Source organism: Callithrix jacchus, chromosome 3 (assembly GCF_049354715.1).
Source record: "Callithrix jacchus isolate 240 chromosome 3, calJac240_pri, whole genome shotgun sequence".
NCBI lineage: Eukaryota > Metazoa > Chordata > Mammalia > Primates > Cebidae > Callithrix > Callithrix jacchus.
The window spans coordinates 168,525,986-168,549,151 of NC_133504.1; the positions used below are offsets into that span (position 1 = coordinate 168,525,986).

Genomic DNA, 23,166 nt, shown 5'->3' on the forward strand with positions numbered 1-23,166 from the left:
GAGGACACAAATAGATGGAGAAACATTCCACGCTCATGGTTAGGAAGATTCAATACTGTGAAAATGGCCATACTGCTCAAAGTAATTTATAGATTCAACACTATACCCATCAAGCTACTTGTGACCCTCTTCACAGAACTGGAAAAAAAACACCTTAAACTTCATATGGAACCAAAAGAGAGCCTGCATAGCCAAGACAATTCTAAGCAAAAAGAACAAAGCTGGAGGCATCACACTACCGGACTTCAAACTATACTACAAGGCTACAGTAATCAAAACAGCATGGTACTGGTACTAAAACAGAGAACTAGACCAATGGAACAGAACAGAGGCCTCAGAGGCAACACCGCACATCTACAACCATCTGATCTTTGACAAACCTCACAAAGACAAGCAATGGGGAAAGGATTCCCTGTTTAATAAACAATATTGGGAAAACTGGCTAGCCATGTGCAGAAAGCAGAAATTGGACCCCTTCCTGACACCTTACATGAAAATTAACTCCAGATAGATTAAAGACTTAAAAATAAGACTGAACACCATAAAAACCGTAGAAGAAAATCTAGGCAAAACCATTCAGGACATAGGCATAGGCTAGGACTTCATGACTAAAACACCAAAAGCATTGGCAACAAAAGCCAAAATAGACTAATGGGATATAATTAAACTCCAGAGCTTTTGTACAGCAAAAGAAACAATCATTAGAGTGAACCAGCAACCAACAGAATGGGAAAAAATTTTGCAATCTACCCATCTGACAAAGGGCTAATATCCTGAATCTACAAAACTAAAACAGATTTACAAGAAAAAAAACAAACAAGCCCATTCAAAAGTGGGCAAATGATAGGAACACACACTTTACAAAAGAAGACATTTATGAGGCCAGCAAACATATGAAAAAATGCTCATCATCACTCGTCATTAAAGAAATGCAAATCAAAACCACATGGAGATACCATCTCATGCCAGTTAGAATGGCAATCATTAAAAAATCCAGAGACAACAGATGCTGGAGAGGATGTGGAGAAATAGGAACACTTTTACACTGTTGGTAGGAGTGTAAATTAGTTCAACCATTGTGGAAGACAGTGTGGTGATTCCTCAAGGACCTAGAAATAGAAATTCCATTTGACCCAGCAATCCCATTACCGGGTATATATCCAAAGGATTATACATTGTTCTATTATAAAGACACATGCACATGCATGTTCATTGTGGCACTGTTTACAATAGCAAATACCTGGAACCAACCCAAATGCCCATAGATGATAGACTGAACAAGGAAAATGTGGCACATATACACCATGGAATACTATGCAGCCATAAAAAAGATGAGTAGGGACATGGATGAATCTGGAAACCATCATTCTCAGCAAACTGACACAGTAACAGAAAATCAAATACCACATATTCCCACTCATAGGCAGGTGTTGAACAATGAGAATACAGAGACACAGGGAGGGCAGCATCACACACTGGGGTCTGTTAGGGGTGAATAGGGGAGGGACAGCAGAGGGCAGGGAGGTTGGGGAGGGATAACATGGGGAGAAATGCCAGATATAGGTGACGAGGGGATGGAGGCAGCAAACCACATTGCCATGTAGGTACCCATGCAATAATCCTGCAGGCAGGCAGGAAGGAAGGAAGGAAGGAAGGAAGGAAGGAAGGAAGGAAGGAAGGAAGGAAGGCGGGAGGAAGGAAAGAGAAGATTCTCAAAAAACTAGGAATAGAAGGGAGCTTCTACAATCTGATAAACGGCATCTAAGAAAAACGTATCGCTAACATCGTACTGCTCAAGGACTGAATGCATTCCCCCAAGACATTCAAGGGACAAAGCAAGGATATCTGCTCTCAGCCTTCTACTGGGCATTGGCTAGGGTTGCTAGCCAGTTTGGGAAGACCAAATTTTTAAAAAGACATAAATTGTAAAGGAAACATTAAAACTTCTTTATAGACAACATGATCATACCGGTGCATAATCCTAAGGAAATCTTCAAAAAGCCTGCTAGAACTAGTAAGTAAGCTTATCAAGATTTCAAAATAAAAGATCAATACATAAAGTCAATTGTATAGAAACCAACAACAGACAATTAGAAACTGAAATTTTAAAACAACACAATTTAAAACCACATTAAAAATATAGGAAATACTTTGGGATAAATCTGACAAAAGATGTGTAACCATAGTACACTGAAAATTACAAAACATCACCAAGAAAAATTAAAGATGACTTAGTAACTAAAGAGATACACCACAGTCACAGACTAGAAAACTCAGTATGATTAAGATATCAATTGTCCGCAAATGCATCTATAAAATCAACACTCTCAATCAAAATCGCAGCAGGATTTTTTTGTAGAAACTGAAAACTTCATTCAAAAACTTCATATGAAAATAAAGAGGACCTAGAAGAGCCGAAACAACTTTGAAAACAATGGGCAAAGTCAGAAGACATATACCACCCTATCTCAAGAAGACATTATAAAGTCACAGTAATCAACACAATGTGGTATTTATGTAAACATATACCTATAGATCAGGGGAAAAAATAGTCCAGAAAAAAACCAACACATAAAGTCAACTGACTTTTGAGAACAGTGCTGCAGTAGGCTGAATGATGCCCCCTCATTCTCCTACCAAAGGTAATGTGTAACCTGTGAACATACTCATAGAATCAAAGAGAACTTACAGATGTCATGAAGTCATGGATCTAGAGAGGCAGAGATTATCCTGCGTCATCTGGGTAGACTCAGCGTAATTACTAGAGTCCTTATAAGCAAGAGGCAGCGGAGGGAGGGAGAAGATGATGTGGTGACAGCAGCAGAGATAGGAGTGATGTGCTATGACAATGGAGCAAAGGGCCACAGCCAAAAGAGGTACGTGGCCCGAGACGCTGGAAAAAGCAAGAAACAAATTCTCCTCTCAGAGTCTTCAGAAGAAACCAGCCCCACCAACAGCTGAACTTCAACTTGCTTTAGTTGATTTTGAATGTTGGGCCTCCAGAACTGGAAGAATAAATCTATGTTTTTGTAAACCACTGGGCTTGTGGTAAGTTGTTACAGCAGCAACAGGAAAACTAATGCAGGCGCCAAATCAACTCAACAGGGAAAGGATAATATTATCAAAAAATGGTGCTGGAAAAGTTTTTTTCCCTCTAATCCCACAGCAGATAAGGTGCTGGAAAACTTTGAAAGACATATGCAAAGCAATGAACCTTGACTCTTACCTCACTTCACATAAAAAAAAAAACAAACCCCAAATTGATCATAGACCTAACTCTAAGAACTAAAACCTAAAAAAAAAAATTAGAAAATAATAATAATAACTGGGTTTGGCAAAGATTTCCTAAATAGACTCAAGCACAAAGTATAAGAATCAATAAACTGAACTTCATCACGACTTAAAATTTTTTTCTTCAAAAGATACCCTTATCGTAAGAGACAAAAACAAAAAAACTTGACTTAATCAAAATTTCAAACTTTTGCACAGCAAAGAACACCATTAAGAAAATGAAAAGACAGCACAGTGGCTCACACCTATAATCCCAGCACTTTGGGAGGCTGAGACAGGCGGAGCACTTGAAGTCAGAAGTTCAAGATCAGCCTGGCCAACATGGTGAAACACCATCTCTACTAAAAAAAAAAAAAAAAAAGGACAGCTGGATATGGTAGCACACGCCTGTAATCCCAGCCACTCAGGAGGCTGAAGCACAAGAATTGCTTGAACTCAGGAGGCAGAGGTTGCAGTGAGCTGAGATGGCGCCACTGCTAAGAAAAAAAAAAAAAAAAACAAGAGAGAGACAAGAGAGAGAGTGAAGAGACAACCCAAGAATGGCAGAAAATATTTGCAAATTATATATCAGGTAAAGGAACTGTATCCACAATATATAAGGAATAAGTCAACAATAAAAAGACAATTAGCCCAATCCAAAAATAGCAAAGGAACTGAACAGACATTTCTCCAAAGATAATACAAAAATAGTCAATGAGCACATAAAAAGATGCTCCATGTTATACAGACAAATTAAAATCACAATGCAGTATCACTTCACAACGGCTATAACTAAAAAGACAGATAATAAGTGTTGGAGAAGGCAGAAAAAATCTGAATCCTTCTACATTACTGAAAGGAATGTAAAATGGTGCAGCCACTTTGGAAAAGTTCGGCAGTTTTGGAAACAATTAAACATATAACCATAGGATCCATCCACTCTATTCCTAGTATTTACGCAAAAGAAACAAAAGCATGAGTCCATACAAAGACATATACATAAATGTTCAAAGCAGCTTTTCTCTAACAGTCAGTTACTGGAGGAAACTTAATGACCACAAACAGGAGAATGGATATATTCAGAGAATGAAATATTATTCATGAATAAAGGAATGAACTGTTGACAAACACATCAACTTGAATGAATATCAAAAATATTTATGCTAAATAAATGAATGTACCTGCCTTTAAAAAACAGTACATACTGCATCATTCCCTTTATATAAACTTCTAGAAAATGCAGACTCATCTATAGTGACAGAAAGCAGATCAGTGGATGTCTGGGGACCCTAGGGGTACAGGGATAAAGAACACTGGGGCAGCCAGAAACTTCTGGAGATAACAGTACGTTCATTATCTTGACTGTGGTGGTGATTTCATGAGTAGATGTATATGTCAAAATTCATCAAATGGTACATTTTAAATATGTGCAATTTATTATATGTAAAGTATCATACCTCAGTAAAGGTAAAAATGTGGGGGAAAAGTGAATTTTCCCCTAACAATTCCATACCACTAGGGTGACCACACATCCCGGGTTGTCCAGGACAGTCCCAGCTGACATCTTCTATCCTGAAGTTCCATCTGGTTACCGCCTCCCTCCCCTACCGTCTCAGAAAGTATCTAGGCCTGGATTTAAATTCTACAGTCACCCTACTTACACCCCCATCATATTGTGAAAATCAGATCAAATTCTAAAAGTGTTATATAACAAAGAGTAATATAATCTCAACGAACTATAAAACACCAAATTTTAAATATACATGTTTTCATAGTGATATTTAAAAAAAAAAAAACAGAACAATGATCCTGATTAATCAACTTTGGAAGTTGCCACAGTACCAAATCATTTTTCTAAAAACTAGTTAAAAAGGACAGGAGGGGAAGGATGAAACATTTATCTTTTCTTTCCCATATGAACTATAACAAGGTAAGCCAACAGTTGATGAAACAACATTCTTCTTTACAAAAGAATTACAGCTAATGAATGCATAAACAATGACAAGATTCCAAAACCCTTTACAACCTCTGAGCAATGATCATCAGTTACTGCTAAAATCATCAGACAAAGGGCTGATGGGGAGCTTTGTAATGGATGGTTAATGTTGGCTAATACCTGAACCCGTGATTAATCTTAATATCACAAAAAGTGAACCAAACATGATCTGCCTTTTGATGTGATGCAAGAATTAGCCTAAAGAGCTGCCTACAGTTGCTACTGGGGAAGGAGAAATGCAGAGGCGGACACAGGAGCGTTGATTATTCTTTGCAGGTGCACTCTCATAGAATGATTTGATTCTACTACCACACAGAGATTTTTAAAACTGAGATACAAGTCACGTACCATACAATTCATCTTTTCAAAGTGGACAATTCAGGCCAGATGCAGTGGCTCACGCCTGTAATCCTAGCCCTTTGGGAGGCCAAGGTGGGTGGATCACTTGGTACCAGGAGTTCGAGACCAGCCTGGCCAATATGAGAGAACCCCATCTCTACTAAAAATACAAAAATTAGCTGGGCATGGTGGCGTGCGCCTGTAATCCCAGCTACTTAGGAGGTTGAGACACCAGAATCTTTTGAACCCAGGAAGCAAAGGTTACAGTGAGCCAAGATCACCCCACGACACTCCAGCCTGGGTGACACAGTAAGGCCCTGTCTCAAAAAACTAAAGTGTGCAATTCAGTGGTTTTTAAACAGAAGTCGTTGATTAATTTAAAAAAGATTAAATCAAAATTGATATGTGACTATTGTATGATTCTGTTTATACGAAACGCCTAGAATAGGCAAATCCATAGAAACAGAAAGAATAGTGGTTGCTAGAGGTTGGGGTGGGGGGTGGGGAAATGGAAGTAACTGCTGACAGGCACGAGGTTTCCTTTTGAGGTGATGAAAATATTCTGGACATAGACTGTGATAGTTGTACAACTTTGTACAGTGAGCCATGATCATGCCATTGTACTCCAGCCTGGGTGACAGAGCAAGACCCTATCTCATAAATAAATAAATAGAAAGTCTGTCAGGCTGAATCACAAAGCAAAATCCAACCACCTGATTTCATCACTTCTAAGGTGCATATTTTTTCACATTTTAGCATCTGCAATATCAAGATATGATTTATAATTGCAGTCAGCCAGACAGAGGCCAACATGCAGCTCCGACCTCGTGAAAACTCGGTCTTTGCTCTTGAAGCTGTCATGTCTTCATGTAAGTGTTGTGCACTGCTGGAACTACAGGAGGAGTTAATTGCCATCACCCAATGATTCATTACTGAAACACATCATCATACATTCAGTCAGGCACCAGAACCGAGCAACAGGACATACATTTGATATTAGAGAAGTAAATATTCCTTGGCCGGGCACTGTGGCTCACACCTGTAATCCCAGCTACTTGGGAGCCTGAGGCAGGAAGATCATTTGAGTTCAGGAGTTCCAAATCAGCTTGGGCAATATATTAAGACCCCTATCTCTAAAAATATTTTAAAACATTAGCCAGGGTCTGGTGTGGTGGCTTATACCTGTAATCCCAGCTCTTTGGGAGGCAAAGGGGAACGGATCACTTGAGATCAGGAGTTTAAGACCAGCTTGGCCAACACGGTGAAACTCCGTCTCTAGTAAAAATACAAAAATTAGCTGGGCATGGCAGTGGGTTCCCGTAACCAGTTACTCAGGAGGCTGAGGCAGGAGAATCACTTGAACCCAGGAAGCGGAGGTTGCATTGAGCCGAGGTCTTGCCACTGCACTCCAGCCTGGGCAACAGAGGGAAGACTCCATCTCAAAAAAGAAAAAAAAAAAAAAAAATTAGCCAGGAAGATCCCTTGATCCCAAAAGTTTGAGGCTACAACGAGGTATGAACACACCACTGCACTCCTGCCTGGGCAACAGATTGAAACGGTCTCCAAAAAAAGAAAGAAAAGAGAGGAAAGAAGTCAAAGGGAAAGGAAGAAAGAGAGCAGGAGCAAGAGTGAAAGAGAGGGAGCAAGACAGAGAGAGAAAGAGAGACAAAGAGAAAAGAAAGAAAAAAGATTCCTGTTGAAAGAATAACAATAATTAAGGCCTTTAGAGGACCTAAGAAAGGAAAATCCCCGGCCGGGCGCGGTGGCTCAAGCCTGTAATCCCAGCACTTTGGGAGGCCGAGGCGGGTGGATCATGAGGTCAAGAAATCGAGACCATCCTAGTCAACATAGCAAAACCCCGTCTCTACTAAAAATACAAAAAATTAGCTGGGCATGGTGGCGCATGCCTGTAATCCCAGCTACTCAGGAGGCTGAGGTGGAGAATTGCCTGAACCCAGGAAGCGGAGGTTGCGGTGAGCCGAGATCGCGCCATTGCACTCCAGTCTGGGTAACAACAGCGAAAACTCCGTCTCAAAAAAAAAAAAAAAAAAAAAGAAAGAAAGAAAGGAAAATCCCCCAAGTAGAGGAAGTTGTATCGGGTTTTGTTACTCAAATATGGTCAAATGGACTACCTATCACCCACTGAGTCACACCAGCTGAAGGCAGAAGTTGCAAAATCACTAGCAAGGGAGGAAAGAAAGTTCAAAGCAATGAGGGGGTGATGTGATGATTCATTCACCATAAGGAACTGAGCTTACTCATTTTTAAAAGAAGAACACTGCAAAATGAATCTCCACTTACAGGATACATTTCTGTGCCTTGACAATTACTTCTTCCCTTTAAGTATTTTCACATTGCCCTTCAGAAAGCTTCACTGCTAGTTTATTAACCTTTTCTTGATAAAAGATAAACTGAGATCTTGTGCATATTTCTTTCTATTCAAAATCACAACATAATCAGCAACTATCATGCCTTAAATTTAACGTTCAGACACACGGCTTTCTAAATGTTTGGAGACAGAACATGAGAATATGAAGCACTCAAGATTACTCGGCTCTCCCCCCTTATTCGTATTTACAACACATTCCCCAGGGGGAGAGAAATTCATTCTGCTGCATGGCTCAGCATGATTCACAAATTGCAGGCTAGCATTTTGAAATGTCATTTTTATTGATCTGCATTTGATGTTCCATTTGCCTTTCCTGGAGTACACAAATTATGTTTATGGCATTTCTCTAATAGCAGACTTTGAAAATCTCAGTTTAAATGAGATCTGAAAAAAAATAACCAAATGAAATATCAACGAAACAAAACTATTTGGATGCACATAAATTAATGCTGATTTTAGCATTTAAATATCTTTCCTAAGACTTCATAGGTCACAATAAGGGTGGAAACACAATACATAATAAACATAATAACACATTTCAGAGCATAACAGGCAGCTAAAAACTATTTTTAAAAAGCAAATCTCAGGCACAAAATGTAAATATGTCAACTGAACACATATGAAACATAAACCATGTTTCAAAGAGTGAGATTAGAAAAATGAAAATCAAATCCTATTCTGTAAACCTAGAAATCTATGCAGCACTACCAGTCCCATAATAAAAATCGGCTAACAGGTCAATTTATCTTGCTAGCTATCGTAAGTCCTTACAAATGATTTAAAAAATAAATCAGTCAATGAAAAGCTATTGTAACTGCACAAAAACATGAAAAATTTGTTTTATAGATAATATGCATAATTATTTTTTAAGAATAAGTATAAAGTTTAAATGCAGTTTAATATTTTCAAATATAATAGTTGTTTAATAAGCTAACTTATAAATGAGTTATACAAAATTAAATTATCCACATTAGAAAACAATTACAATCTCACCAATAGTACATCATCCTTAGGAAGACATAAGAATGAACTGCTAGTCTCAAGCTGAAGACAGAGAAAGAGAATAGGTTATTTATTATGTCTTTGATTTTAAAAAGCCAAAATTATAACAGGACTGTCTATCTTAAGACACTGAATGTTTTCAGAAGAATGACTGATTTCAAACTGTTTGCTCCATAGAAAGCATATAAAAAAGCATAGGAACACTGATTGCAAAGTGATACAGTGAAATCAATAATAATAAACTTCTACCCATCTTCCAAAACCTGTTCACATGCCCTCTCCTTACCCTGTACTGATCACCTAGGCCACAAATTAGCCCCGAGGCTTCCAACTTCCAAGTCGCTTACTGTTCTCTATGAATACCTTGGATACTTAACATGCCTTACTTTGTACCATATAATCTTTATCTCCATATCTCAACTCCATTACTAGCATTTTAAGTTCTTTTTAAGCCCTCAACAAATACCTGCTGAATGAATGAATGAGTGAATGACTGAGTGGACAGATGTTTGGATGGAGACTTCGGGCAACAAAATCCAAGATAATGGGTCATAGGTGATTTAAAATATTGAAAAGCATTTTATTGAGATACGCTGGCAAGAATTAGCACTAGACAAAACATGAAATTATAGCCACCCCCAAAAAAATAACCTTTTGGAATTCTTTAATAATTCACATTTTAGCTAGCTTTTATATTCTAATTAATATAAAATATGAATTTCAAAATTATTTTTTTGAGACAGAGTCTCACTCTGTCACCAGGCTGGAGTGCAGTGGCGTGATCTTGGCTCACTGCAACCTCCACCTCCTGGGTTCAAGAAATTCTCCTGCCTCAGCCTCCCAAGTAGCTGCAACTACAGGTGCGCGCCACCACATCCAGCTAATTTTTGTATTTTTAGTAAAGATGGGGTTTCACCATGTTGGCCAGGAGGACGGTGTTGATCTCCTGACCTTGTGATCCATTCACCTCAGCCTCCCAAAGTGCTGGGATTACAGGTGTGAACCACTGTGCCTGGCCATTTCAAAGATTTTTTTTTTTTTTTGTATCAAATAAACATATTCTGGCACTACAAAGATAAGAACAGTGGTTTAGGCCTGGTGCAGTGGCTCATGCCTGTAATCCTAGCACTTTGGAAGGCCAAGATGGGCGGATCATCTGAGGTCAGGAGTTTGAGATCAGCCTGGCCAACATGGTAAAACCCCATCTTAACTAAAAATACAAAAATTAGCTGGGAGTGGTGGCAGGTGCCTGTAATCCCAGCTACTCAGAATCACTTGAACCCAGGAGGTGGAGGTGGCAGTGAGCCGAGATCGTGTCACTGCACTCTAGCACTCTAGCCTGGGTGATGAGAGTGAAACTCCATCTCAAAAAAAAAAAAAAAATAAGGGAGACTGAAAAATAAAAAATTTAAAAAAGAACAGTGGTTTAGCTCCAAACTAAAATTTTATTATGCATAGAAATAAGATCACCTAGATGTTCTGACAAAGTTTAATTAAATCACCAATATCCTAACAGAAACATGCTTATCAGATAAGCGTACCTGTTAAGGACAGAATACAAAACTATGTATACATTACGGCCACAAACAAACCTGGCACAGGGAAAAAAGCCAGGAGGAAATTATACAAAATGACCAAGGTCATGAGTTCAAAGTAAGAAACCACGGGCAATGTGGTTCTATTTCTCCATCTTCAATACTTTATTTTCTTTCAATAATCACTATGACACTTCTCTACAATGTAGTCCTTACCTTTTATCTCCTTATATATCCTCAAATTAAATCACCATACATCATATATTACTATCTGCTTTTACATTTAAAAATAATCCCTTAGCATCAGGCATAAGATGAGTCGCAGCTTAGTACTTCTCATAGCATTAACATGATAAAGTATAACTCCTACAAGCCTCAATTTTCTCATCTAAGTAAACCACCTCTGCAGGACTAAATAATAGCTCATGTAAAACACCTAGCACAGTGCCTACCTCACATTAGTGCTCCATTTCCTTTTCTTCTTTTTTTTTTTTTTTTGAGACTTTTGAGACAGGGTCTCACTCTGTCACCTAGGCTGGAGTGCAACAGCGCAATCTTGGCTCACTTCAACCTCCGCCTCCCAGGTTCAAGCAATTCTCCTGCATTGGCCTCCCAACTAGTTGGGATTACAGGCACCTGCCACCATGCCTGGCATATTTTTGTAATTTTAGTAGAGATGGAATTTTACCATGTTGGCCAGGCTGGTCTCAGAACTCCTAACCTCAAGTGATCTGCCCACCTTGGCCTCCCAAAGTGCTAGGATTACAGGTGTGAGCCACCGCACCCAGCCTCAATTTTTTTCAATTCCCTTTTCAAGATGTTTTGGGTGATGACTGAATTCCCATACAGTAAATACATAGACATCTCTGATTAAGCACTGTAGTAAGGGGCAATCAAGTTATCTTGAGAAATGCCTCCTGTATCAAAGGACTTTAAAATCTACTACTAAGCAGCTCAGGAAAAATATTATATATTTCCCCAGTACTCCTCTGTGCTTAGTCTAGATGAGGCCTCACAATCTTTCTGAACACAGCAGCCCAGATAAAACGAAGGAGCTCTCATAAAAGTGAAAACCTATTTGTCACCAGTAATCTAGATAAAAGGCTTTTTAAAGAGCTTCTCCTAGCCCATACTGTATAATGTCAGTGACACAGGTGAGGGATAAATTCTTTTCACAAGTTTGTCAAAAAATTAAATCTATGACTCAATTCTAATCCTCCCAATAAAACATTTCAACAATGCAGATTTTTAAAAATAGATGTTTATAGCTTTTTCAAATTTATTTGGTTTAGTATTTCAAAAAAGAAACATCACAGCAAATCTTCATGACAACAATTTGATAATGGGCTCTGATCTACACACCAAAAGCATAAGCAATAACATAAAAATTGATAACTTGAACTTCATCAAAATTAAAACTCCTGTGCTTCAATGGACATCATGAAAGTGAAAAGACAATCTACAAAATGGGAGAAAATACTTGCAAATCATTTATTTGGTAAGGGTGTAATATCCAGAACATATAAAGAACTCCTGTGACTCCAGAACAAAAAGATAACCCAATTAAAAATGGATGAAGGACTTGAATAGACATTTCTCCAAAGATCATACATAAAGAGCCAATAAGCACATGAAAAGATGATTCACATCATTAGTAATTTGGTGAAAAACAAAAGTCAAAGCTGCAATGACATACCACTTCACAATTACCCGGATGGCTATTATCAAAAAAACAAGAAATAGTAAGTGTTGACAAGGATGTGGAGAAATTGGAACACTGATATATGCCTGGTGGGAATGTAAATGGTGCAGCCCCTATGGAAAACAGTTTGGTGGGTCCTCAAAAAATTAAATAGAATTACTGACAATTCCACTTCTAGGTATATACCCAAAAGAATTGAAGACAGGGTCTCAAAGTAATATTTGTATATCAATGTTCACTCCAGCATTATTCACAACAGCAAAAAAGTAGATACAATGCAAGTGTCCATCAACAAATGAATAGATTTTTAAAATGTGGTATATACAGACAATGGATATTATTCAGTTACAAAAAGGAATCCTGTTCTAATCCATGCTACAACATGCATGAACCTTGAAGACATTATGCTAAGTAAAATAAGTCAGACCCAGAAGGACAAATATTGTATAATCTCACTTATATGAGGTATATAGAACTGTCAAATCCATAGCAACAAAAATAGTTGGGTACAGTGGCTCACGCCTGTAACCCTCGCACTTTGGGAGGCTGAGGTGGGTGGATCCCTTAAGCCCAGGAGTTCTAGACCAGCCTGGGCAATACAGCAAGACCCTGTCTCTAAAAAAACAATAGGCCAAGCATGGTGGCTCACGCCTGTAATCCTAGCACTTGGGAGGCCGAGGCAGGTGGATCACCTGAGGTCAGGAGTTCAAGACTAGCCTGGCCATCATGGCAAAACCCCATCTCTACTAAAAATACAAAAAAATTAGTCAGGTGTGGTGGCAAGGGTCTGCAATCCCAGCTACTCAGGAAATTGAGGTAGGAGAATCACTAGAACCCTCAGCGCAAAGGTTGCAGTGAGCCGAGATAGTGCCATCACACTCCAATCTGGGTGACACAGCAAGACTGTCTCAAAAATAATAACAATAATAATAATAAATTAGCTGGGTGTGGTGGCGTGTGCATGAAGCTCCAGCTGCTCAGAAGGCTGAGGTAAGAGGATCACTTGAGCCCAGGAAGTCGAGGCTACAGTGAGTCAGGACAGCACCACTGCACTCCAGCCTGGGCAACAGAGTGAGACCCTGTCTCAAAAAGTACCACAGAAATAAATCAGATGCTACCAGGGTTTGGGAGAAGGTGGAATGAGGAGTTACAGCTTAATAGTGATAGTTTCTGTTTGGAGCAATGAACAAGTTTTGCGAATAGGGATGAAGGTCACATAACACCATGAGTGTACTTTTACTTTTTTGTTTTTTTGAGGCAGAGTTTCACTCTTGTTGCCCAGGCTGGAGTGCAATGGCACAATCTCGGCTCACCGCAACCTCTGCCTCCCAGGTTCAACCAATTCTCCTGCCTCAGCCTCCCCAGCAGCTGGGAGTACAGGCATGTGCCACAACACCCAGCTAATTTTGTATTTTTGGTAGAGATGGGGTTTCTCTATGTTGGTTGGGTTGGTCTCCAACTCCTGGCCTCAGGTGATTGACCTGCCTCAGCCTCCCAAAATGCTAGGATTACAGGCATGAGCCACCACGCCCGGCCACCGTGAATGTACTTAAGGTCACTAAATTGCATACTTGAAAATGATTAAAATGGCAAATTTTATGTGTGTATATATATATATATATATATACACACACAATAAATAAATGAAAGTAAACTTAAAGGCACAGAAAAAGACAATAACAAAGAAACATGACAGCTAAACTAATAAAGAAAAATGACACCACATCAGTACCTTTCCACACACTGCCTTCGGGATAGGGGAGGCTGACATCTTCGGTTATGAGCTTCTCGGGCAGCAAGTCTAGCTCCCGACAACTGAAAGAGAGTACAAAATGCATTGAATAAAGGAGGAAGCCTCTATCATCCCAGAAGAACTGGTATCATGTTCTGACATCAAGAGGCCAGAAATTCAAAAAATTCAACACGCATTCATTTCAGGGGAAAACAAAACACTGAAAACTGGGAAAATTCTAGAGCAGCTTGAAGCAATATCCAGTATATTAAAGCACTGAGAGATAAATGCACATATGTTCACTGTAGCATGATCCACAATAGCAAAAAGGACACAAGCCAAACATTCACCTTAATGGGTCTGCAGAAGAGTGATATATAATACTGTTTTTCCATAAACCTAACAAAACAGAAAATTCTCTTGTCAAAGCTTTCAGAAACTTCAACCGGAGCTAAGTCCAAGAGGACACCAAGCTCATAACTATATCTCTCAGTGCCTTCATTGGTCATCTAATAGCTGTATAAGGGACGTTCAATGCAAACGTTCAAAAAAAGTGTTTTTTAACACTTTCTGGAATGATCGTGATTTCTCTTTAGTGAGAAATCTATATTGCCCAACAGTGCTATGGACTGAATGTTTGTGCCCCCTAAAATATGTTGAAGCCTTAACGTTAACCCAGGGTGACGGTATTTAAATGAGGGGCCTTTAGGAGGTAATTAGGTCAAGAGGGTAGAGCCTTCAGGAATGAGATTAGTGTCCCTCTAAGACAGACAGTGCTTGCTTCCTCCCTCTGGGAAATGAGGATATAATGGAAGGATGGATGTCTGCAAACCAGGAAGAGGACAGGACCTATACCAGACAATGGATCTGCCAGCATCTTGATCCTGGACTTCCCAGTCTCCAGAACTGTGAGAAACAGATGCCTGCTGTTTAAGCCACACAGCCTATGGTACTTCTGTGATAGAAGCCCAAGCTAAGATAGAAGATCAGCCACTCAATATTACCACTTCAGAGAGTTTAACATGGAATTAAGACTTCAAGACAGTAGTTTAAGGTATCAGTAATCAGAGTAGGCATGAAATCCAGTTTTCTGAACCAACAAACATAGTATCTTCATCTCTCTTAAGAGATTTATCTTATGTGTTCAGACCGCACATTTTTGTTTACACATTCTCAATAAAATTGCCAAATATACCAAAAATAAAAAAATAAATATCCAAAACGTTGATATACCTTTTCATCTTCCCACTGAAAAAAATTACAGTCTTTTCTATCTCTACAGGCTGAACATGCATAAAACCTCCGAGTTTCTTCTTTCCCTTGGGTTACCTTTACAAACAGAAGAGTGGGTCCTAGTTCCAGAATAAAAAAAAAAAAAGAAGTGTCAAATAACGGTCATCTACATCAAATTACTTTTCACTGCCCTTAAATAAAATTTGTTTGAGCTTTACGCACACTTTATCATAATTAAATTCATCTCTTTGGTTGTTTTTGGCTTTTGTTTTTTTGTTTTGTTTTGTTTTCTTGAGACAGGGTCTCCCTCTGTCGCCCAGGGCGGAGTGCAGGGGCACCATATGGCTCATTGCAACCTCTACTTCCTAGCCTCAAGCGATCCTCCTGCTTCACTCTCCCAAGTGGCTGGAACTACAAAGGCCGGTCTCCGGCTGTTTTTATTTTTTGTAGAGACAGGGTATCACCATTTTTGCCCAGGCTAGTCTCAAGCTCCCAGGCTCAAGCGATCCGCCTGCCTCCGCCTCCCAAAGTGCTGGGACTACAGGCGCACGCCACCACGTGTTTTTTTTTTTTTTTTCCGAATGAAAAAAAATGAATGTTTTTTTTTTTCTCTGTTTGCAGTGACTACTTATAAATAATTTTTGAAAACTGGTCTCTCCAGAAAGAAAATGCTCTTGTCAGTATAGCTGCTGTCTACGTGGTGAATGTTACAAACCTGAGACTAAAACAAGGAGGGGGACTCAGAGAATTGAGGACTTTGACATCTCTGCGAGGTTACCCTTAGAGTGAAAAGCTTACGCCCACTTTCTGTAAGTTACAGAAAACTGAGTCTAGTTCCCAAGCAAGAATTACACTCTGTCTTTCTTCCTAATTTTTTATTTTTAAAGGACAGCAAATCAGCAAATGAAATCCCCAGGTACTTGTCAACGAGAACTATTCAATACCATGCATCCTTCTCTTTGCCTACGCGCCCCCCACAAAAGAGATTAAACAGTCCTGGAGCCAAAATCACAACAGTGGAGACTTGCTCTGAATATTTTTCAAGGAAACTGAAAAACACCACGTTCCGAGGAAGGTGTATTTTCTAGGCAGCACATGGTGAGGGAAAGAGGCGGATAAACATACACGAGCCCCAAAAGCCACTTCAAAGCCAACTCACACCCTCAGCGCCCGGAAGTTAGGCTGAGCCCAGACTCTGACCCACCGTGAGGGCACAGCGGGGCCGAAACAGCGGGACCCAAGGGAAGCACCACCTCTATTCCCGAGGTCCCTTGGAGCCCTGCGCTGCCCTCTGCCTCCACAGCTTCAAGCCCATCCCGGGGGGCCGCCATCTTCCCGCCGCAGTCCCGAAAGCCTCAGTACGACCCAAGAAAGCTGAGAAAGAGCGCCCCTGCAAGCCACAGAGACTCACAGCGCCCTCACGCGTTTAGGAGGAGCTGGTTGGGGGGGGGGGGGCGCTGCCGCGGCGGAGGCCACGCCCCGAAACACAGTCCCCGCCCACCCAGGGGCTGCACCTAAGCGGCTCCTAGCGGTGAGGCTCGTAAGTCACTCCTGGGACCTGTGCCATGAGCTCAGCTCCTGAAAGCACCCTCCTTTCTTACGAACACCAGGAGGTGAGATGATTTGAACAAAGATTTGGTTGTATTGTAGTTCCGAAAGGCAGCATTACTACCTCTGCCAAATAGCCAAAATGGCTGCAGCAGCTGCGACTGATAGACCATTCTTTGTTTTTTTTGTTTTCTTTTTTTGAGACGGAGTTTCATTGTTGTTACCCAAACTGGAGTGCAATGGCACGATCTCGGCTCGCTGCAACCTCAGCCTTCTGGGTTCAAGCAATTCTCCTGCCTCAGCCTCCCGAGTAGCTGGGGCTACAGGCGCGCACCACCATGCCTGGCTAATTTTTGTATTTTTAGTAAAGACAGGGTTTCACCTCGTTGACCAGGATGGTCTCGAGCTTTTGACCTCGTGATCCACCCGCCTCGGCCTCCCAAAGTGCTGGGATTATAGGCGTGAGCCACCACTCCCCGCCATTCTTTGTTTTTCAAAGTCACAGCCACGGCATCATCCTCTTATAACTTGGGCAACACTGAAAGTTGCACATCATAGTTGCATACTCATTGGCATTTATACATTAGAAAGGAAGAAAACTGTCCCGATTTAAAAATGACGTGATTGTCCACATTTTAAAAATCCCAAAGAATCTATCAGGAAAACACCTCTGGTTTAAACTGAGTTCAGCAAGGTTGCAGGATATGAGATAAACATACAAACATCAACTGGATTTCTAAATACTAGCAATGATCACAAGAACGCTAGAATTAAAAATAGAATACCACTTACAATCACTCCAATAAATGAAATAGGTGTAAATCTAACAAAATATGTACAGGGCTTTACGTATACTAAAAACTCCAAAATACTTGATTTAAAAAAAATCAAGGCTGGGTGCAGTGGCTCACACCTGTAATCCCAGCACTTTGGGAGGGCCGAGGTGGGAGGATTGCTTGAATCCAGGAGTTTGAAACCATCCTGGGCAACAAAGTGAGACCCTGCTATAAATAAATAAACAATTTTTAAAGTTTTTTAAAAAGCAAAGAATAACTAAACAAATGCAGAAACATGCTGCATTCATAAATTAGAAGACGCAACATAGTAAATATGTCAGCCCTTTCCAGGTTTAATGCATACAGAGGTTTAGCACAATTGTTATAAAAATCCCAGCCAGATTTTTTTCTGTAGGTTTAGACAATATTCTGAAATTTATATGGAAAGGCAAGGGAACTAAAATAGCTAAAAACAATTTTGAAAAAGAATAATGAAGGGAGGAATCAACCTACTCAATTTCAAGTCTTACAGTGCAGTAGCCAAGACACATCCACGTGTCTGTGGTTGTAGATGAAACAGTCTCCATGTTATTTAAAGAACCATTGGGGCATGTGCCTGGTTAACATCACACATTGAATGCTATGGTTTATTAATGCAGAAACATGGCTGTTTTTCTTTCACATTTCATGTAATAGTTTCACTCAAATTCTCCATCTGCACCAGTAGCATCTGTGTCTTTGCTATACCAGTGTCCCCTTTCTTCAAGATGCCCAGCACACATTTTCAGTGTATATTATCTGTGGATGTCTCCTCTTTTGAGATAGGAAACTTTCTACAGCTATGATAATGATACTTTTGGATACTATCTCAAGACCTAACTAGCTGGACACATGTTCTCAGGACCTCTGGAGACAGTGCCTCAGACAGAATAAAAAATAAAAGACCTAATACCTACTCACATGAATTCTAGCACTTTTATTTACAAATTTGTTTTAGATGTACACATTTGTGATCTTAAAAGACTTGTTTATAAAATTTGCAACTGAATTTGTAAACTCATAAAACCAGAATTACTGAGTCCATATTTTCTCTTTCTCTTTTAAATAATGCTGATTCTGTGAGGCAACCTCTCTAAGCAGCCAAAACCTGTGTAGATGTGCAGCCTTTACAGATAAGCTTCCCCAACAGTAAAAATACAACAAAAGTTGATCCAAATAAAGTAAACGGGAAGGGCACTGCAAAATGTGAGAGTCGCTGGAGGTTTCAAACATCAGGCCATTCCCTCTTTGCAGAGGGATAACTTTGGGGAGAAAAAAAAACTCACCTTATTTTCAGATATATATAGTAAATAATCTGTGCTAAATATTAACTGATGGGGTTACGAATACGACCAATAAGTTATACGTTTCATTTAATTTCCTGATAGTGTTTTTAGTCAATACAGAAAAATGCTTGAGTGGAGACATACTGATTCAGCAAGGTTCTGATAGGAAGCTAGAGACAGAACTGAAAATAGGTCCTAAGCGCCAGGAGAGACCTATAATATATTTATCACATGGAGCGTGACCCCAGGCTGCTAAGACTGCTGGGACTCAGCCACTCTCCCAGCAGATTGGTCAAACTCGTGAGCTTTTTAAGAGGCCTGGTAGTCTCCTTCCGTGGCTTTATTAATAGAACAAATCAGTGTCTTTTGAAAAACATTCAATTCCCAAATCTCCCTCAGAGAAAAGATGGTAAGAAGATCAAAAAGATGGCTGAAGCCAGAGGAGCGTTCTGTAGTGGGTCTCACCATCTTTTCCATCTTCCAATAACAGGGCCCCAGTTTTCCTTTGGGAAGGTAACCCTCCTGATTTCAGCCCATGCAATGTGAGAGGTGTAAAAAATGGCAGGGACTGGCTTGGATTTGAGCAGGTGGCTTGGAGCTTCTGCTGGAATGGTTGAGAAAGAAGGTGTCATGGTTGGGTGTTTTCATCTCAGTGGCATTCATGACGTTGATTTCTCTTGTCATGAACCCCTGAGGGGTTCACCTCTCCAATGTTGCCTGGGCTGAGTCACACATCTAGTGGTTGACTCATCCAGGATTACCTTAACCCATTTATTTATGCCTGAGGTTGCAATTTTTTGAATTTTTGCAACCAGACCTTGGCGATGACCTTGAGCAGATATAAATAACTCCCACATGCTTAGCATTCCAATAATGGAACACTAGGCATAAATGGGTTGGGGCCGGGATAACTCAGCTCTGCTCTGTGTGTCTCTCCTCCTCCTGGAATCACCAGGACAGCCTGGGCATATCTTTCTCATGGGGATGGCAGGTGCACAAAAGAACTGGCAGACGCAGACAAGTTCCGGGAGGACTGGACTTGGAATCACACCACACTCACTTCCATGTCATTGTTTTGGCTCAAGCAAGTCACATGGGCCAAGCCTTGCAAAGTTACTTGGCAATGAGTGTGATCAGGAAATGGTGAAGAATCAGGGTCCATGACATAATCAACCATATAAGTCTTCCTCACCAGGGCGACCAAACAGCCAGTGGAAATGCTTCCCCCACCTTGAGGAGCACCTGCCTTAGAAGGAAGCTGAGAAGAAAAAAGCAGAACCGGGAGACAGGAAGGTGTGAGGACACTGCATGAGCACCTAGATCCAGCCATGCCTGAAACTTTCAGTTACACAAGTCTCATAACTTCCTCAGGGGCTCTATAAGCCAGTTGGAGATGGGGGTTGGTTCTATCACTCAAATCAAGGATGCCGATTAATGCTCTGTGGCTGCAGCCATAACACTGGATGGATGTATCTGTTCTTGAAGTCCTTTTCCAGTCACGATCAGCTCACTCTGACCTTCTTTCTCCCTGCCACACTCCCTATAGACCTGCCTGCTTTCCTCCCTCTGTCTTTCCTCCCTCCATCCTCTCCCATCTTTGTGGAGGAACCTGGCCTCCTTGCTGACTTTTGTCTTGCTGATCCAAAGTAAGCACACACGCTCACAACTGTTTTTTGTTGCTGTTCTGTTTTAAGACGAAAGTGATCGGGGAAGACCAGCCACGAGAATAAAACCCGCCCAGACCCTGCCACAGCAGCCTCTGCTTTCCAGTGCTGGATCCCGACACCCCTGCTGAGATGACCCCACGGCCCCCTTGACTTTTCTCTCTGATTTCCGAGACTAAAGCTCACCAAACCTTTTCCCACCCCTGAAAAGTCTCAACTGTGAAAGCTTGGCTGGGAAAGGACCTGGATACAAAGGGACTCTGTGTAGCCTTCCTTGGATCTTTGAAAAACAGCGACAAACACCCTGAAACTAAGGACGCTTTCTGATAAGCTATTGAGATTCACTGGCCATTTCTGCTGTGTTGGACAGGAGCCCCCATGCAACGGGCTTTTCAGAAGCCAATAAAGACCCGTGGCGTGAGACTCCTGGGACTTCATCCATCCATATCTCAAGGAGCTGCCCTGTCCCCCATCTTCCTGCCTGAATGTGATGCCTCTCTGGCATGAAAGCTGGGAACGAAGTGCAGGAGAGAACGTGTGTGTGTGTGTGTGTGTGTGTGTGTGTGTGACTACTTCTTGTAAATGCATAGAAATGAGACCTCAAGATAAATAAATCTGCCTGGGTACGATTGCTCCTTCCTGTAATCCCTGCACTTTGGGAGGCTGAGGTAGGCAGATCACTTGAGGTCAGGAGTTTGAGATCAGCCTGGCCAACATGGTGAAACCCCATCTCTACTAAAAATATAAAACTTAGCTGGGCATGGTGGCAGGCCCCCTGTAATCCCAGCTACTCAGGAGGCTGAGTCAGGAGAACTGCTTGAACCTGGGAGGCAGAGGTTTCAGTGAGCTGAGATTGCACCATTGGACTGCAGCCTGGACAACAGAGCAAGACTGTGAAAGAAAGAAAGACAGAAAGAGAGAAAGAGAGAGAGAGAGAAAGGGGAGAGAGCGAAAGAGATGGAGAAAGAGAGAGGAAAGAAGGAAGGAAGGGAAGGAGGGAGGGAGGAAGAGAGAAAGGGAGAAAGAAAGAAAGGAAGGGAGAGAGAGGGAGGAAGGAAGAAGGAAGGAACAAAGTAAGAAGGAAGGGAGGGAGGGGGAGGGAGGAGGGAGGAAGGAAGGAGGGAGGGAAGGGAGGTAGCGAGAGAGGAAGAGAGAGAGAAAGAGAAAGAAAAAAAGAAAGAGAGAAAAAGAAAGAAATCTGTTGAAAAGTAGAATCCCATGTGTCGTTCCCCAAACATTCACATTCACTCAGAACATCACACATGACCTTACTTGGCAGTAGGCTCTTTGCAGAAATGATCAGTGAATGCTTGAGATGAGATCACACCGGATTAGGGTGAGTCCTAATCCAATGACTGGTGTCCTTATGAAAAAGAGGAAAGGACACAGACAAAGGCCACGTGAAGACAGAGGTGGGCAGAGATTGGAGTTATCTACCACAAGCCAAGGTACACCTGAGATCTCCAGAAGCTGAAGGCTTCTAAAAGCTTCTAGAGTTCCTCTAGACACTGAGGCAAGAAAGATACAAGAGGGAGTGGTTTCCAGCCTTAGCCTGCTCACACAGGAGGCTCTGGGCACTGCAGCATTGCCTTCTGTAAGGCTGGGGCTTATATACGCCTCTATCAGTCAGTCACAGGTTGGGAACCCCGTGCCTCCCAGCACAATCCCAGATGTAAGCAGAAGTCCTGCATGGGACTTTAGAGAAGCCCCCTTAAAGGAAGTGACTAGGTCTGTCTCCTTGTTCTTTCCCCTCCTCCTCCGTGTGGATGCAGATCTGAGGACTGAAGCTCTAGCAGCCACCTTGGATCGCGAAGTAACCTGAGACAGAAGCCAGAGGATAGGAGGAACTGGACTATCTAACTCGGCTTCTTTTGACATGAGACTAAACCCTGGTCTGGCCGGGCACAGTGACTCATGCCTGTAATCCCAGCACTTTGGGAGGCTAAGGCAGGCGGATCACCTGAGGTCAGGAATTCGAGACCAGCCTGGCCAACATGGTGAAACCCCATCTCTCCTAAACATACAAATATTAGCTGAGTGTGGTAGCAGGCACCTGTAATCCCAGCTACTAGGGAGGCTGAGCTAGGGGAATTGCTTGACGCCAGGAGGTGGAGGTTGCGGTGAGCTGAGTTCATGCCATTGCACTCCAGCCTGGGTGACAGAGCAAGACTCCATCTCAATAATAATAATAATAATAATAATAATAAAGAATAAACCCTTATCTGTTTAAGTCACTTGTATTTTGTGTCTTCTGTTACATGCAACCCAGTATAGCTTGAGGTTTTTTTATGACCAAAAAAAAGTGTGATTTGTAACTAAAGCTATATACACTGTACATTCTCCAAATGATTATGTTCCTCCCTTAAAAAGGGAAGAATCACACCACTGCACAGTATATCCATGTAACAAAAACTGCACTTGTGCCCCCTAAATCTATAAAATTAGAAAAAAGATATATAATATGAAACACATATGTAATTTCAATTTTTTCGTAGCCACATTTTTTTAAAATACAGGTAAAAATTTTTAAAGATACTTCTTATAAAGGAAAAATTAGAATTTGGATAATAAGTGTAATTTTTTGGTTTTAATTCTACCAATGTTTCCAGTGCTTTAAATATATACACCCCTTCGTCCATGTATAAATCACAGGAG

The 23,166-nt window shown here is 41.0% G+C and overlaps 1 protein-coding gene and 1 long non-coding RNA gene across 5 annotated transcripts in view; one reads left to right on the forward strand and one right to left on the reverse strand.

Annotated features, from left to right (window-relative positions):
* ZCCHC4 (zinc finger CCHC-type containing 4) overlaps positions 1 to 16,555 on the reverse strand; it is a 75,669-nt gene extending 59,114 nt beyond the window's left edge. For all 4 annotated transcript variants that reach the window (XM_078367417.1, XM_008993516.5, XM_008993517.5 and 1 more), the window contains exons 1-3: positions 16,403 to 16,555; positions 15,199 to 15,317; positions 13,966 to 14,048 (exon numbers count right to left, since the gene is read on the reverse strand). In XM_078367417.1, coding sequence (XP_078223543.1) covers positions 13,966 to 14,048; positions 15,199 to 15,317; positions 16,403 to 16,529 — 329 coding nt within the window. In that variant the 5' untranslated portion in view covers positions 16,530 to 16,555. The remainder of the gene's footprint in view (positions 1 to 13,965; positions 14,049 to 15,198; positions 15,318 to 16,402) is intronic.
* A 123-nt stretch (positions 16,556 to 16,678) lies between these two features.
* On the forward strand, positions 16,679 to 20,677 carry LOC118152339 (uncharacterized). Its single transcript, XR_004741020.3, has 3 exons — positions 16,679 to 16,811; positions 20,043 to 20,140; positions 20,542 to 20,677. It is a non-coding gene; the product is annotated as an uncharacterized LOC118152339 (long non-coding RNA).
* Positions 20,678 to 23,166: the final 2,489 nt, after the last annotated feature.